The sequence below is a fragment of the Oncorhynchus masou genome, chromosome 8 (assembly GCF_036934945.1).
Source record: "Oncorhynchus masou masou isolate Uvic2021 chromosome 8, UVic_Omas_1.1, whole genome shotgun sequence".
Taxonomy (NCBI): Eukaryota; Metazoa; Chordata; class Actinopteri; order Salmoniformes; family Salmonidae; genus Oncorhynchus; species Oncorhynchus masou.
In genome coordinates, this window is record NC_088219.1 from 26325394 (window position 1) to 26341019 (window position 15626).

General features: G+C 43.3%; 1 protein-coding gene across 2 annotated transcripts in view; it reads left to right on the top strand.

The window, feature by feature from the left end:
• The window catches only part of LOC135544450 (astrotactin-2-like), a 501862-nt gene that overhangs the window by 410288 nt on the left and 75948 nt on the right, over positions 1 to 15626 (top strand). For both annotated transcript variants that reach the window (XM_064972062.1, XM_064972063.1), the window contains 2 exons: positions 4499 to 4632; positions 5179 to 5327. In XM_064972062.1, coding sequence (XP_064828134.1) covers positions 4499 to 4632; positions 5179 to 5327 — 283 coding nt within the window. The remainder of the gene's footprint in view (positions 1 to 4498; positions 4633 to 5178; positions 5328 to 15626) is intronic.

The following is a 15626-nucleotide window of genomic DNA, read 5'->3' on the forward strand; positions in this document are numbered from 1 at the left end:
AGAGTGCATTCCAGAGAGAATTCTATAGACTTCAAGAAAGCCAGTCAGTTGATTATGAACAAGTTTTTCCAACACTTTTTATAAACTGGGCAAAATAGAAATTGGTCTATAACAGGTAGGGTCAGCTTTAAATAATAGATGCACCATGGCTTCCTTCCAAACAATGGGAACCTCCCCAGAGAGGAGAGACAGGTAAAAAGGTCAGAGATATAGGCTTGGTGATGATAGGGGCTGCAACCTTATAGAGGAAAGGATCTAAACCATCTGACCCAGATGTTTTTTTGGGGTCAAGTTTAAGGAGCTCCTTTAGCACCTCAGACTCAGTGACTGCCTGCAGGGATAAACTTTGTAGCGGGGCAGGGGAAAAAGAGGGAGGAGCATTGGGGCTAGTCACATTAGAAGGGATGGGTGGGAGATGAGGAAATGTAAGAGGCATGGCTGAGTCAAATAGGAATCCTGACTTAATGAAGTGGTGATTAAAGAGCTCAGTGATGTGCTCCTTGTCAGTAACAATCACATCATCACCATTTGGGGATATGGGCATCTGTGAGGAGGAGGGATTATTCTCCAGGTCTTTAACCATTTTCCCGAACTTTTTGGGGTTAGACCCACAGAGAGATAATTCTGCTCCTGAAAATAACTAGCTTTTGCCTTCCGGATAGCCTGAGTGCACTTATTTCTCATTTGCCTGAACGAGAACCAGTCAGCCTGAGTATGCGTGTGCCGAGCCTTTCGCCAAATGAAATCATTGAGTTGGAGTAACTCTGCCAGATCACGGTGGAACAAGGGGCTGAACCTGTTTTTAATTCTCAATTTTCTTTATGGGGGCGTGTTTGTTAACAATACCACTGAAAATATTAAAAAAGAAAGTCCAAGCATCTTCGACAGAGGGGGATCAAGCTGATTCTTTCCAAATGTACAGAGGCCAGGTCATGAAGGAAGACTTGTTCATGAAAGTTTTTTAGCAAGCATCTATGACATTTCTGGACAGGTCGTTTCACTGAGCAGCCATTACGAACACAGGCTGTAAAACAGTGATCACTAAAGTCATTACAGAAAACACCAGATTATTTGTGAGGATAACATCAAGGAGAGTAGCCTTTTCTGGGTGTTTGGTAATAATCTGGTAACGGTTTTCTGTATGTGAAGGAGAGTCAGACCAAAATGCAGCGTGGCTATTGCGATCCATGTTTAATGAAATAAAGTAAACACGAATCAAATACAAAAACGTAACACGATAACCGAAACAGCCTAATACTGGTGCAAAGTAAGAGACAGAATAAGGACAATCACCCACAAAACCCAACACCAAACAGGCTACCTAAATATGGTTCCCAATCAGAGACAATGACTAACACCTGCCTCTGATTGAGAACCATATCAGGCCAAACACAGAAACAGACAAACTAGACACACAACATAGAATGCCCACTCAGATCACACCCTGACCAAACAAAACATAGAAACATACAAAGCAAACTATGGTCAGGGTGTGACAAATCTGAGAAAGATTTAGGGAGTCCCGTTGCTTTAGGACTTGGTCAGGTCGTTTAATCATGTCCCGGTTTTGGTCACCGAGCAGGACAAATTCAGAGTTAGTATAAGGGGCCAGGAGAGAGCTTCGGGCAGGTAGGGTACAGGCTGGTGCAACAGTCAACAAAGAGTAATTTGAAAGTTTAATGCTTAAAACCAGCAAATCAAATTGTTTGGGGACAGACTTGGCGGAGACAACCGAGCACTGAAGGTGTTCCTTGGTAAAGATTGCCACTCCACCACCTTTGGAATATCTGTCATGCCAGAAAAAAAGGTTATAACCAGAAAGGTTAACAGCAGTGTTTTAAACACTCTTTCTTAACCACATCTCAGCAATGACCAACACATCTGGATTGGAGCTGTGAACCCACACTTTCAATTTTAGGTAATAAGCTTCTAGTGTTAATGTGCCGAAATCCCAGGTTTTTACAAGAGCAGAAATCAGTGAAACAAATATCAGAACACAAGTCAGAATTGAGGCTAGCGACAGTAGATGTGCCATGGTGTACATGCATATTTCATCCGCAGTAATACAATAAATAAATAGTAGGCCTATACTAGTTAATTAAAGTGTTTCTGAGTAAGCTCACATAATAAGCTTCACAAGTTAATTAGCCTACCTAAAAAGTCTGCCTGTGTGTGTAAATGCATGTGTGCTGGAGGCCAGTGAAATCTCGGGAGAGAGGGGGGGAGTGTGGCGGGGGTACCTGTGCCAGACAGGAGGAGACAGGCCAAGTTTTTTGGGGGAGGCTGATTCCTTGTAGAAAATCCCAGCTAGCTAGCTAGTCTCTGTACACAATGTTTTTCCCACGTGCAAAAGGAGGTGGTTAGCTAGCTATATCAGTTTCGGTGAGTGGTCCTTTACGACGGGCAAACAAAGTTGTCTTGTGGCTGTTGTATTTTGGAGATTGCGAGGAGGATAACATTGTCTAGAAACCAGTCGTCCCTGGCGACGGCGGTCCATGGTGATGGTGCTGCCCCTCTGGGCGAGATCTTAAAGCACACCAGCTGGTGTGTGTTCTTCCCCATTAGACTGGTGTAGTTCTCCTTGTCTGAGGTCAGGCTCATTCAGACCAGGAAGCTGATTTGACCTAAAACATCCTAGTTGCAGTATTTGGGGATTCCTCTCTGCTCCTCCTGTATCTGGTCGAGCAAATAGAAGCTGTGGATGAGTTTGGACTTGACCATCTCTGCTCTGGGAAAGAACTTCTCATCTGTTGACTTACCCCTGTCATTGTCACTGTTGTAGGTCATGGAATCTGATATTTCAAGCCACATTTCAAATCACCTAGGTGGTTTGAAGTCTGATACAAATCTGATTCTTGGCCATGTGACTTGTGTCTGAATTGTCAAATCTGATTTATTTGCCCTCAAGTGGTTTTTATACCTTTATTTCGCATATCCAAACATTATATTTTTGAAGGTTGGATCATCTTATCCTTTAAGGCTTTAAAGGTCTTCTTACACTATGATTTTGAACATTCTAAGCAACTGGGAAACACCCATGGCAGACATTGTTGTCACCTTAGCTTGCTACATAACTTCTGAGTGATAGGAAGCACGATCACCACCGATAAGCCTATACCACTGTGCACACACGCGTGGTTACTATGACAACTAGCTTAGCCATGTCAGCAAATGACTGCTGTCTGAACACACACAAATCCGATTTGGTCACTTGTAACTTGCTGTTTGGTATTTAATTAGGATCCCCATTACCTGTTGCGAAAGCAGCAACTACTCTTCTTAGGGTCCTCTCAAAACATGAAATATGACATAATACAGAACATTAATAGACCATAACAGCTCAAGGACAGATGTTTGGACAGTCAGTAGTCCAAAACTAATTTGAAAAACAAAACTGACAATGACTTTAAGACACATTTGGTGTCCTCTCCTCTGGATGACTGGTTTCTGGATGTTTTCTGGGGTCTCTGTGCAGGTGTTTGATGACCGCGATCAAGCGTGTCCCTCAGCAGTCTGCGCGGGTCGGCGCTGTCAACCAATTGCTTACATAAATAACTAAGTGCTCCATTGATTGGCCGTTGTGACAGAGAGCCAATGTGCCTGCGAACTCCCCTGAACTCTCCTTTGCCAAAGCACTGACGTCACCTTATTTGATCACTTTAACGGTAATATTGACATTTGGTTGGCCTGATGAAAAAGAATAATTTAAAAAGGAAAGGAAGATACCTAGTCAGTTGTACAACTGAATGTCTTCAACTGAAATGTGTCTTCTGCATTTTACCCAACCTCTCTGAATCAGAGAGATGCAGGGGGCTGCCTTAAATCAACAGCGCCCAGTGAACAGGCCCCTGCCTTGCTCAGGGGGCAGAATGATAGATTTGTACCTTGTCAGCTCAGGGATTCAATCCAGCAACCTTTCGGTTACTGGCCTAACACTCTAACAACTAGGCTACCTGCCAATTAGTTTGAGTTGAAGTGGTACACACTCATGATCTTGACAATGTTTCGGTTTAATGAGATTGAGGAAATGCATATCTTTTTGACCTTTTGACCTCTTAGAGAAGTAATATTCTTTCTCTGTTTAACTTGCTCTCTCTCTCTATCACACACACACACACACACACACACACACACACACACACACACACACACACACACACACACACACACACACACACACACACACACACACACTGATCTTTATGTGTCACCATTCCCAATTAAAACAAGACAGGAACATGACATGGCTCCAAGGCTACTCACTCACGTATCATCAGACCCTCGCCGCCGCGACTCTTCCGGTGGCAGAGGTGACAAAACCTGTGAGCCCCCAGTGTGTGACTGTGTGATGATTCCGGGGCAGACATCGGTGGGGGGGGGGTCGGGGGACATGCATAGAGGTAGCAACAGACATCTAGAAGCCTGGATAACTCAGGGTGTCACAGAAGGGTGATGTACGGAAGATAATTGCATTTGTCTCACCTGTTACCTTTCACAGGCCTTCAAGAGAGCCACAATGAGCTCATACTGGTGTGCAGGCAAGGGAGATGTCATCGACAACTGGTGTCGCTGTGACCTGAGTGCCTTCAGCAAAGACGGCCTTCCCAACTGCAGTCCCCTGAGGCAGCCTGTGTAAGTCAGAGCCTACCTCCCATCTATCCAAGCCGGGGGAGAACTGTTCGAGTTGTAACAACCATCCCTAGGGCTGGGACCAACCTTTAATTACTTTAGGCCAGTCCAAACACCCCGGTACTCACTCTCAAGAAATAACAGTGAATCTTGTTCTCTTAACCCAGCTCTGTTTTGAGTCATCATACACCCCAGCTATTGAAACCATCAGAACCTTTGGAGAGAGATACAAGGCATTGGATGAGCAATGGCTCTCCGGTGGATTTCCACATTAAATTGAATGGACCTACTTGCTTGTATGATTTGTCGAATGGATGCATTGATGATTCCAACTTGCTCCCTATATCTGGTCTCAGCATTTTATTAACAGACTCTAGGGTTGCTTTCCCCGACACAAAGTAAGCCTAGTCCTGGACTAAAAACACTTTTAACTGAGATTCTCAGGAGTAAGCTTAATGTTCCCGGGAAACTTGTCCTCAGTGCTGTTTACTTCAAATATTTTTATTGAATCAAAGTGACCCACCTCCTTCCTCTCTCTGTCTGTGTCAGGCTCAGACTGGCCCCTCACCTAGAGCCCTCCAGCACCATGGTGGCCCTGGAGTGGCTGGATGTGGAGCCCCTGATTGGCTACAAGGTGTCTGATTACATCATCCAGCATAAGCGGGTGGAGGACCCCTCAGAGGCAGAGATCTACACAGGTAGGTAGGCCGCTAGTATATTTCACTTTAGTCCAACCTACATCCAGTTATTGACAATTGTTTATCCTATGACAAAGCCAAAGGGACATTAATGAGCTTATTTACCAGTGACGAGCCACATTATCTATCTGTTTGCTCTGCTGATCTGCGGAGGCCTGCTCTCACAGACAAGGTTAGACACTTGGCGGGTGAACCGGAGGGAAGAACGGGGGGAAAGGAGGTAGGTGGTGTGTGGGAGGAGGAAGACAGGACAGGATGAGAGGATGAGGCTAGGCTATGTGACAGGGGCCATCATTAACGCTGACCCCTAAGTGTGTAAGTCTGGGGTAATGAGTCAGAGCTTTGGGTGATAGGGATTTAATAAAGGAGAAGAGATGAGGTGCGTTGGTGGAAATAGCCAGCTTTAGTCATCGGGCGACGCGGACAGGTGAGCATTCACACCTGGGAGGAGGAGAGGAGGAGAGCTGATGAGCCGGGCCCAAAAGCCGGAACGGGCACAGATAGGCATTCTGGCAGGGGTGTGGTAGGAACAGGGCAGATGGTGTTTGTGTGACTCACCTCTGCGTCAGAGCAGTCCAGGATACACAGATGAGAATGTGAACCATATCTTTCTTTCTATTTACCTCTTTAACTTCTATCTCAATGTCTCTCTCCTTCTCTGTTTTCTTAGTCTATAGTGTCTCTTTCACTGTTATTGTCTCTCATCTCTCTCTCTCCAACTCTCTCTCTCTCTCCAACTCTCTCTCTCAAACTCTCCAAATTCCTCCAGAAAGCCAAGAAAAGTTGGACTGACATTGATTTGTCTGTAGTTAAAAAGCCCTGACTTTTATTGTGTGTGTGTGTGTGCGTGTGCGTGTGCGTGTGTGTGTGTGTGTGTGTGTGTTCCCTGAAACACATGTTGCAATCACAACAAAGGATTTCATTGTTGAGGGAGTCTTGGATTCCCAGATATCATCTTGGTGTGTGTAATCAAGGTGAGAAGGGGAGAGAAGCGTTGGCATGGCATTGCTTAGGTTCTCTCTATTGGAAACTTCAGGGTCGTCTATAATAAACCATCAAAACAACCTTTTGAGTGGCTCCCAGTTTTACAGGAAGGATGGAATCAAACCCTCCATTGTTCTCCAAACTGGGGGATCTACCGTGCTGATACAAAGTTGGACGTGGTCAGAGAGGGGGATTTATGGAATAATGGGGACTTGTTAAAATTAGGAATTATTCTCTCCAAGACTTGGGAAGAGGAGACTGTCTGCCCGGCCAGTGATAACCTAACCTACTTAGGGGAAAGACAACAAGTGTCAGCGAGTTCAGATGGCTACGCAAATCTGGACTAGTATTGTTTTTTCACAACGTCCAATTCCATCCATGGAAATTCATATCCTCTATACCCATGGCGAATCGTTTGGTTTCAAGACCTTGCATTGAAGTCCATTCTAGGGGAAGAAAAAGTTGTTTTATTTTAAAAACAGAACCGGGATAGATATAAAGAGCCCCAGTCCCTGGTCACCTGGAGGCTTTAAACCACAGATGAGACTTCCACAGAGAAGCACCGGTTGATCAAAAGCAGACCGCTCCGATCTGGGCCACACCCCAGCTTTCATACACCTGCCAAGTGAATTGAGTGCTCTTCAAAACTGGAGTCGGTTTAATACCTCATATATCTGAAGTTTTGAAGCAGGTATGTGTCCCTCCAGTAGTTAAATCCATTGGAAACTAAATGGTTTTTGCATTAAAAAATATACCTACATCGGCAAGATATGAAAGTCAATGGGCTTTAGGCGGTATTGGGTTGGTCAGGTGAAGCAACATCCACATCAGGTTGTTTGATACAGATAAAATCAGTCATGTCAAAAGGATTTGTTAGGCTTGGAACGACTTGAGATATTGAGGAGGTATTAAGGTAGGATTGGATGGATTGTACCTTGGGTTAAAAACTCAAAAAGGCAATGATCTTCTAGACACCTGACCCGCACCTTGGAATTTTTTATATACATTATCTTAAGCATAACCTTCCACAACTCCCTAATATGTATGATCCTATTCCTATGTTCCCTGTTGACATACAGTACCATTCAAATGTTTGGACACACCTACTCATTCCAGGGTTTTTCTAGTAAGCAAAAAAGTGTTAAACAAATCAAAATATATTTTATATTCTTCAAAGAAGCCACCCTTTGCCTTGATGAGCATCTTTTCACACTCCTGGCATTCTCTCAACCAGCTTCATGAGTTAGTCACCTGGAATGTATTTCAATTAATAGGTGTGCCTTGTTAAAAGTTAATTTGTAGATTTCTTTCCTTAATGCCTTTGAGCTAATCAGTTGTGTTGTGACAAGGTAGGGTGGTTATACAGAAGATAGCCCTATTTGGTAAAAGACCAAGTCCATATTATGGCAAGAACAGCTCAAATAATCAAAGACAAATAGCAGTCCATCATTACTTTAAGACATGAAGGTCAGACAGTCCGTAAAATTGCAAGAACCTTGAAAGTTTCTTCACGTGCAGTCGCAAAACCATCAAGCGCTATGATGAAACTGGCTCTCATAAGGCCCGCCACAGGAAAGGAAGACCTAGAATTGCTGGAGAGGATACGTTCATTAGAATTACCAGCCTAAGAAATTGCAGCCCAAATAAATGCTTCACAGAGTTAAAGTAACAGATACATCTCAACATCAACTGTTCAGAGGAGACTGTGTGAATCAGGCCTACATGGTCGAATTGCTGCAAAGAAACAACTATCAGAGACCAATGACAAGAAGAGACTTGTTTGGGCCAAGAAACACGAGCAATGGACATTAGACCAGTGGAAATATGTCCTTCGGTCTAATGAGTCCAAATTTTAGATTTTTGGTTCCAGCCGCTGTGTCTTTGTGAGATGCAGAGTAGGTGAACGGATGATCTCCGTAAGTGTGGTTCCACCCGTGAAGCATGGACGAGGAGTTGTGATTGTGTGGACGTGCTTTGCTGGTGACACTGTCTATTATTTATTTAGATTTCAAGGCACGCTTAACCAGCATGGCTTCCACAGCATTTTGCAGCGATACGCCATCCCATCTGGTTTGCACTTAGTGGGACTATCATTTGTTTTTCAATAGGACAATGGCCCAAAACACACCTCCAGGCTGTGTAATGGCTATTTGACCAAGAAGGAGAGTGATGGAGTGCTGCATCAAATGACATGTCCACAACCCAATTGAGATGGTTTGGGATGAGTTAGACCTCAGAATGAAGGAAAAGCAGCCAACAAGTGCTCAGCATATGTGGGAACTCCTTCAAGACTGTTGGCAAAGCATTCCTCATGAAGCTGGTTGAGAGAATGCCAAGAGTGTACAAAGCTGCCATCAAGGCAACGGGTGGCTAATTTGAAGAATATAAAATGTATGTTGCTTTGTTTAACAGTATTTTGGTTACTACATGATTCCATATGTGTTATTTCATAGTTGTGATGTCTTCACTATTATTCAAAAATGTAGAAAATATTAAAAATAAAGAAAAACCCTTGAATAGGTAGGTGTGTCAAAACTTTTGACTGGCACTGTATACTCCCATATCTTCTGCTGTACTACTCCATTCTTTTATCCGTCTCATCTTGTTCTTTTGGAGGCTTAGTGAGAGCAAGCTGTAGCACCACCCTGATCTGATCTCACATCTGCACGAACCATCAACACCTATCTCCCTTTTCAATTCTCAATCCTCAAATCTGTCTTTTACTCAAATCGAACCAGACAGAAAACCTTCTCTCCCTGGCAAGGTCAAGAGCAGCAGCAGTGATGGACTGAGATGGACTGACTCTCTTTGAAATGCTTGGACAGTGGCCGAGTCGGCCTAGTCCTCAGTACATAAACACTACCGTTTATATGCTCGCAATCCGCCCGATCTACGATCCCCCCCTGGCAGACCATCAGTCAGCCTTGGGTCTCCACAGGTAAGGGCATGAGGCCCAGTCTCAGAGCCTGAAGGGGAACCTAAAAGCCCCCTATCCTTTGAATGGCAATAAGCACCCACATCCCCCTTCCTCTTTGATTGTTTACCTCTTCTCTTAGAGATATTGATCATCCCCTGGTTGTTAGATCAACAACAAATCAAATGAAATGTTATTTGTCACGTGTTTCGTCAACAAAAGGTGTAGACTAACAGTGAAATGCTCACTTACCGGCCCTTCTGTACAAAGCAGAGATTTAAAAAAGAGAAATAATAGAAACATAATAACACAAGGAATAAATACACAATGAGTAACAATAATTATTAATAACTAAGTATTCAGACCCCTTCACCCTTTCCACATTTTGTTATGTTAATGCCTCATTCTAAAATGGTTCTACACACAATACCCCATAAACACAAATCATTAAAAAAATAAAAAATTTAAATGTTTGCAAATTTATTACAAATAAAAAACAGAAATACCTTATTTACATAAGTATTCAGACCCTTTGCTATGAGACTCGAAATTGAGCTCAGGTGCATCCTGTTTCCATTGATCATCCTTGAGATGTTTCTTGATTTGAGTCCTCCTGTGGTAAATTAACTTGATTTGACATGATTTGGGAAGGGACACAGCTGTCTATATAAGGTCCCACAGTTGGCAGTGCATTTCAGAGCAAACACCAAGCCATGAAGTCCGAGACAGGAGAGTTCCGAGACAGGGTAAGGGTACCAAAACATTTCTGCAGCATTGAAGGTCCCAAAGAACACAGTGGCCTCCATAATTCTTAAACGAAAGAAGTTTGCAACCATCAAGACTCTTCCTGGAGCTGGCCGCACTCCACCAATTATGCCTTCATGGTAGAGTGGCCAAACTGAAGCCGTTACTCAGTAAATGGCACATGACAGCCAGATTGGAGTTTGCCAAAAGGCACCTACATACACTCAGATGATGAGAAACAAGATTCTCTGTTCTGATGAAACCAAGATTGAACTCTTTGGCCTGCATGCCAAGCGTCATGTCTGGAGGAAACCAGGCACCATCCCTACGGTGAAGCATGGTGATGGCAGGACCTTACTGTGGATGGGTTTGTCAGGGGCAGGGACTGGGGGACTAGTCAGGATCGAGGCAAAGATTAACGCAGCAAAGTACGGAGACATCCTTGATGAAAACCTGCTCCAGAGCGCTCACGACCTCAGACTGGGGGCGACGGTTCACCTTCCAACATGACAACGACCCAAAGCACACAGTCAAGACAACGCAGAAGTGGCTTCAAGACAAGACTCTGAATGTCCTTGAGTGGCTTAGCCTGTGCTTGGACTTGAACCCCGTCTAACATCTCTGGAGAGACCTGAGACCTGCTGTGCAGCAACGCTCCCCAAACAACCTGACAGAGATTGAAAGGATCTGCAGAGAAGAATGGGAGAAACTCCCCAAATACAGTTGTACCAAGCTTGTAGCGTCATACCCAAGAAGACCCAACGCTGCAATCTCTGCCAAAAGTGCTTCAACAAAGGAAACGGAAACGGTCTGAATAGTTACAATTGTAGTCGGAAGTTTACATAACCTTAGGTTGGAGTCCTTAAAACTTTTTTTCAACCACGCCACTAATTTCTTTTTAACAAACTATAGTTTTGGCAAGTCTGTTAGGACATCTACTTTGTGCATGACACAAGTCATTTTTACAGACAGATTATTTCACTTATAATTCACTGTATCACAATTCAAGTGGGTCAGATGTTTACATACACTAAGTTAACTGTGCCTTTAAACAGCTTGGAATATTCCAGAAAATGATGTCATGGCTTTAGAATCTTCTGATAGGCTAATTGACATAATTTGAGTTAATTGGAGGTGTACCTGTGGATGTATTTCAAGGCCTACCTTCTTACTCAGTGCCTCTTTGCTTGACATCATGGGAAAATTAAAAGAAATCAGCCAACACTGCAGGAAACATTTTTAGAGCTCTGCAAGTCTGGTTCATCCTTGGGAGCAATTTCCAAACACCTGAAGGTACCACATTCATCTGTACACACAATAGTACGCAAGTATAAACACCATGGGACCACACAGTCATCATACCACTCAGGAAGGGGATGTATTCTGTCTCCTAGAGATGAACGTACTTTGGTGCAATAAGTCAAATCAATCCCAGAACAACAGCAAAGGACTTTGTGAAGATGCTGGAGGAAACAGGTACAAATGTATCTATATCCAAAGTAAAACGAGTCCTATATCGACATAACCTGAACGGCCGCTCAGCGAGGAAGGAGCCACTGCTCTTAAACCAGCATAACAAAAGCCAGACTACGGTTTGCAACTGCACATGGGGACAAAGATCATACCTTTTAGAGAAATGTCTTCTGGTCTGATAAAGCAAAAATATAACTGTTTGGCCATAATGACCATTGTTATGTTTGGAGGATAAAGGGGGAGGCTTGCAAGCCAAAGAACACCATCCCAACCGTGAAGTATGGGGGTGGCAGCTTCATGTTGTGGGGGTGCTTTGCTGCAGGAGAGACTGGTGCACTTCACAAAACAGATGGCATCATGAGGAAGGACACGTATGTGGATATATTGAAGCAACATCTCAAGACATCAGTCAAGAAGTTAAAGCTTGGTCACAAATGGGTCTTCCAAATGGACAATGACCCAAAGCATACTTCCAAAGTTGTGGCAAAATGGCTTAAGGACAACAAAGTCAAGGTATTGGAGTGGCCATCACAAAGCCCTGACCTCAATTCCATAGACAATTTGTGGGCAGAACTGAAAAAGAGTGTGTGAGTAAGGAGGCCTACAAACCTGACTCAGTTACACTAGCTCTGTCAGGAGGAATGAGCCAAAATTCACCCAACTTATTGTGGGAAGCTTGTGGAAGGCTATCCGAAAAGTTTTACCAAGTTTAACCAATTTAAAGGCAATGCTACCAAAAACGAATTGAGTGTATGTAATCTTCTGACCCAGTGGGAATGTGATGAAATAAATCATTCTCTCTATGATTATTCTGACATTTCACATTCTTAAAATAAAGTGGCCATCCTAACTGACCTAAAACAGGGAATTTTTGGATTAAATATCAGGAATTGTGAAGATTTTTTTTTTTTGACGAAGGTGTATGTAAACTTCTGACTTCAACTGTTCATACGGTCACTGTGGGTACAAAGTCGTCAATGCACTTATAAACACTAGAACCGCATGGCCTTTCAGCCTTTAAGTACCCTCTAGAGAACATTGCAGGGCATCCCCTTTAGCAGTCGACAGTCATGGCCAAAAGTTTGAGAAATCCACAAATATTAATTTCCACAAAGTTTGCTGCTTCAGTGTCTTTAGATATTTTTGTCAGATGTTACTATGGAATACTGAAGTATGAAGTTGATGCAAACAGTCAATATTTGCAGTGTTGACCCTTCTTTTTCAAGACCTCTGCAATCCACCATGGCATGCTGCCAATTAACTTCTAAGCCACATCCTGACTGATGGCAGCCCATTCTTGCATAATCAATGCTTGGAGTTTGTCAGAATTTGTGGGTTTTTGTTGAGGATTGACCACAAGTTCTCAATGGGATTAAGGTTTCCTGGCCATGGACCAAAAATATTGATGTTTTGTTCCCCGAGCCACTTAGTTATCACTTTTGCCTTGTGGCAAGGTGCTCCATTATGCTGGAAAAGGGATTGTTCGGCACCAAACTATTCCTGGATGGTTGGGAGAAGTTGCTCTCAGCGGATGTGTTGGTACCATTCTTTATTCATGGCTGTGTTCTTAGGCAAAATTGTGAGTGTGTCACGCCTTGGTCTTAGTATTTTGTGTTTTAGTTCATTAGTTGATCAGGCCAGGGTGTGACATGGGTTTATGTTTGTTGTATTTCTTAGTGGGGTTTTTTAGTTATTGGGATTGTGGCTGATTAGGGGTGTGTGTTGCATAGGTTTGGCTGCCTGAGGCAGTTCTCAATCAGAGTCAGGTGATTGTCGTTGTCTCTGATTGGGAACTGTATTTAGGTAGCCTGGGTTTCACTTTGTATTTCGTGGGTGATTGTTCCTGTCTCTGTGTTAGTGTTCACCAGACAGGCTGTATAGGTTTTTCATGTTCCGTTTGTTGTTTTTGTATTTATAAGTTATTTCATGTATCGTCATTTGTTTCATTAAAGACATGAGTAACCAACACGCTGCATTTCGGTCCGACTCTCTTTCGACAAACGAAGAACGCCGTTACAGAGTGAGCCCACTCCCTTGGCTTAGAAGCAACCCCACATATGAATGGTCTCAGGATGCTTTACTGTTGGCATGACACAGGACTGATGGTAGTGCTCACCTTGTCTTCTCCGGACAAGCTTTTTTCCAGATTCACCAAACATTCGGAAGGGGATTCATCAGAGGAAATGACTTTACCTCAGTCCTCAACAGTCCAATCCCTGTACCTTTTGCAGAATATCAGTCTGTCCCTGATGTTTTTCCTGGAGAGAAGTGGCTTCTTTGCTGCCCTTCTTGACACCAGGCCATCCTCCAAAAGTCTTCGCCACACTGTGCGTGCAGATGCACTCACACCTGCCTGCTGCCATTCCTGAGCAAGCTCTGTACTGGTGGTGCCCCGATCCCGCAGCTGAATCAACTTTAGGAGACGGTCCTGGCGCTTGCTGGAATTTCTTGGGTGCCCTGAAGCCTTCTTCACAACAATTGAACCGCTCTCCTTGAAGTTCTTGATGATCCGATAAATGATTGATTTAGGTGCAGCAATGGCAGCAATATCCTTGCCTGTGAAGCCATTTTTGTGCAAAGCAATGATGACGGCACGTGTTTCCTTGCAGGTAACCATGGTTGACAGAGGTAGAACAATGATTCCAAGCACCACCCTCCTTTTGAAGCTTCCAGTCTGTTATTCGAACTCAATCAGCATGACAGAGTGATCTCCAGCCGTGTCCCCGGCAACACTCACACCTGTGTTAATGAGAGAATGATGTCAGAAAATGGTCCTTTTGTGGCAGGGCTGAAATGCAGTGGAAATGTTTTTGGGGGGGATTCAGTTAATTTGCATGGCAAAGAGGGACTTTGCAATGAATTGCAATTCATCTGATCACTCTTCATAACATTCTGGAGTATATGCAAATTGCCATCATACAAACTGAGGCAGCAGACTGTGAAAAGTAATATTTGTGTCATTGTCAAAACTTATATGCATCAGATGCATGAAGAAATATTTGTGGAAATATATATATATATATTTTTAAGTTATTTGTTTAGATAGAGTCAAGGAAAAGTTTTGTATAATTCTTCTACTTCCTATAAAAAATGTAGGCCTACAGCCTATTTGAGTGTCCCTTACAGTAAACACATTACCCACAGGGGAGCCAGGCTATGCCAATCAAAATGAGTTTTTCCCCACATAAGGGCTTTCTGTGGTATTTTCCCCACAGAAACGCCCCCCCCCCCCTTTCTCAGATTATCCTGCAGGCTCCTGGGCTGTCGTGGTTACACGTGGTCTGCGATTGTGAGGCCGGGCTGGACGTACTGCCAAATGATCTAAAACGATTTTGGAGGCAGTTTATGGTAGAGAAATTAACATCCAATTCTCTGGCAACAGCTCTGGTGGACATTCCTGTGGTGAGCATGCCAATTGCACGCTCCCTCAAACCTTGAGACATCTGTGGCATTGTGTTGTGTAACAAAACTGCACATTTTAAAGTGTCCTTTTATTGTCCACAGCACAAGGTGCACCTGTGTAATGATCATGCTGTTTAATCGGCTTGGGAAAGGAGAAATTCTCACTAACAGGGAAGTAAGTAACACATTTGTGCAGCATTCTTAAGAGAAACACTTTTTGTGTGTGTGGAACATTTCTGGAATTTATTTTTTCAGCTCATGAAACATAGGACCAACACTTTACATGTTGTGTTTATATTTTTGTTCACTGTAGTTTTTGTTCAGTAGCCAGAGCTATGCTGCCGCACGAGTGGTCATGTGCTGAATGCATGGACAGTACAGATATTCTTGGAAAAAGTGACATTTGGAAATAGAGCTGGGCCTCTTGAATTTTGAGAGTCATTTGACAAAGGTGGCAATTGATTAACATGAGCAATAATGCTCATAAATAGGCATAACACAAACGAATCATTACACTGTTGTTCTAAATGAAGTCAACCTCTTCACTCTCATCATTAAGTTAGGCCTAATTTAAGTTTGATTGTGAAGTAACTTGCACAATTATTGCCCATTCCATCCAGTTTCATTCATGCAGTGGGCTAGCATCGTTTGCTTCCCTGGATAGAGTCAAGGATATGTTTTGCATTACGCTAAAGGCCAACTGCAACATGTAGAATGTTTATTTTATTTCCCTTAAAATACATTTGATTAGAGTTACAGTAAATAAAAAAGTCCCATAACAG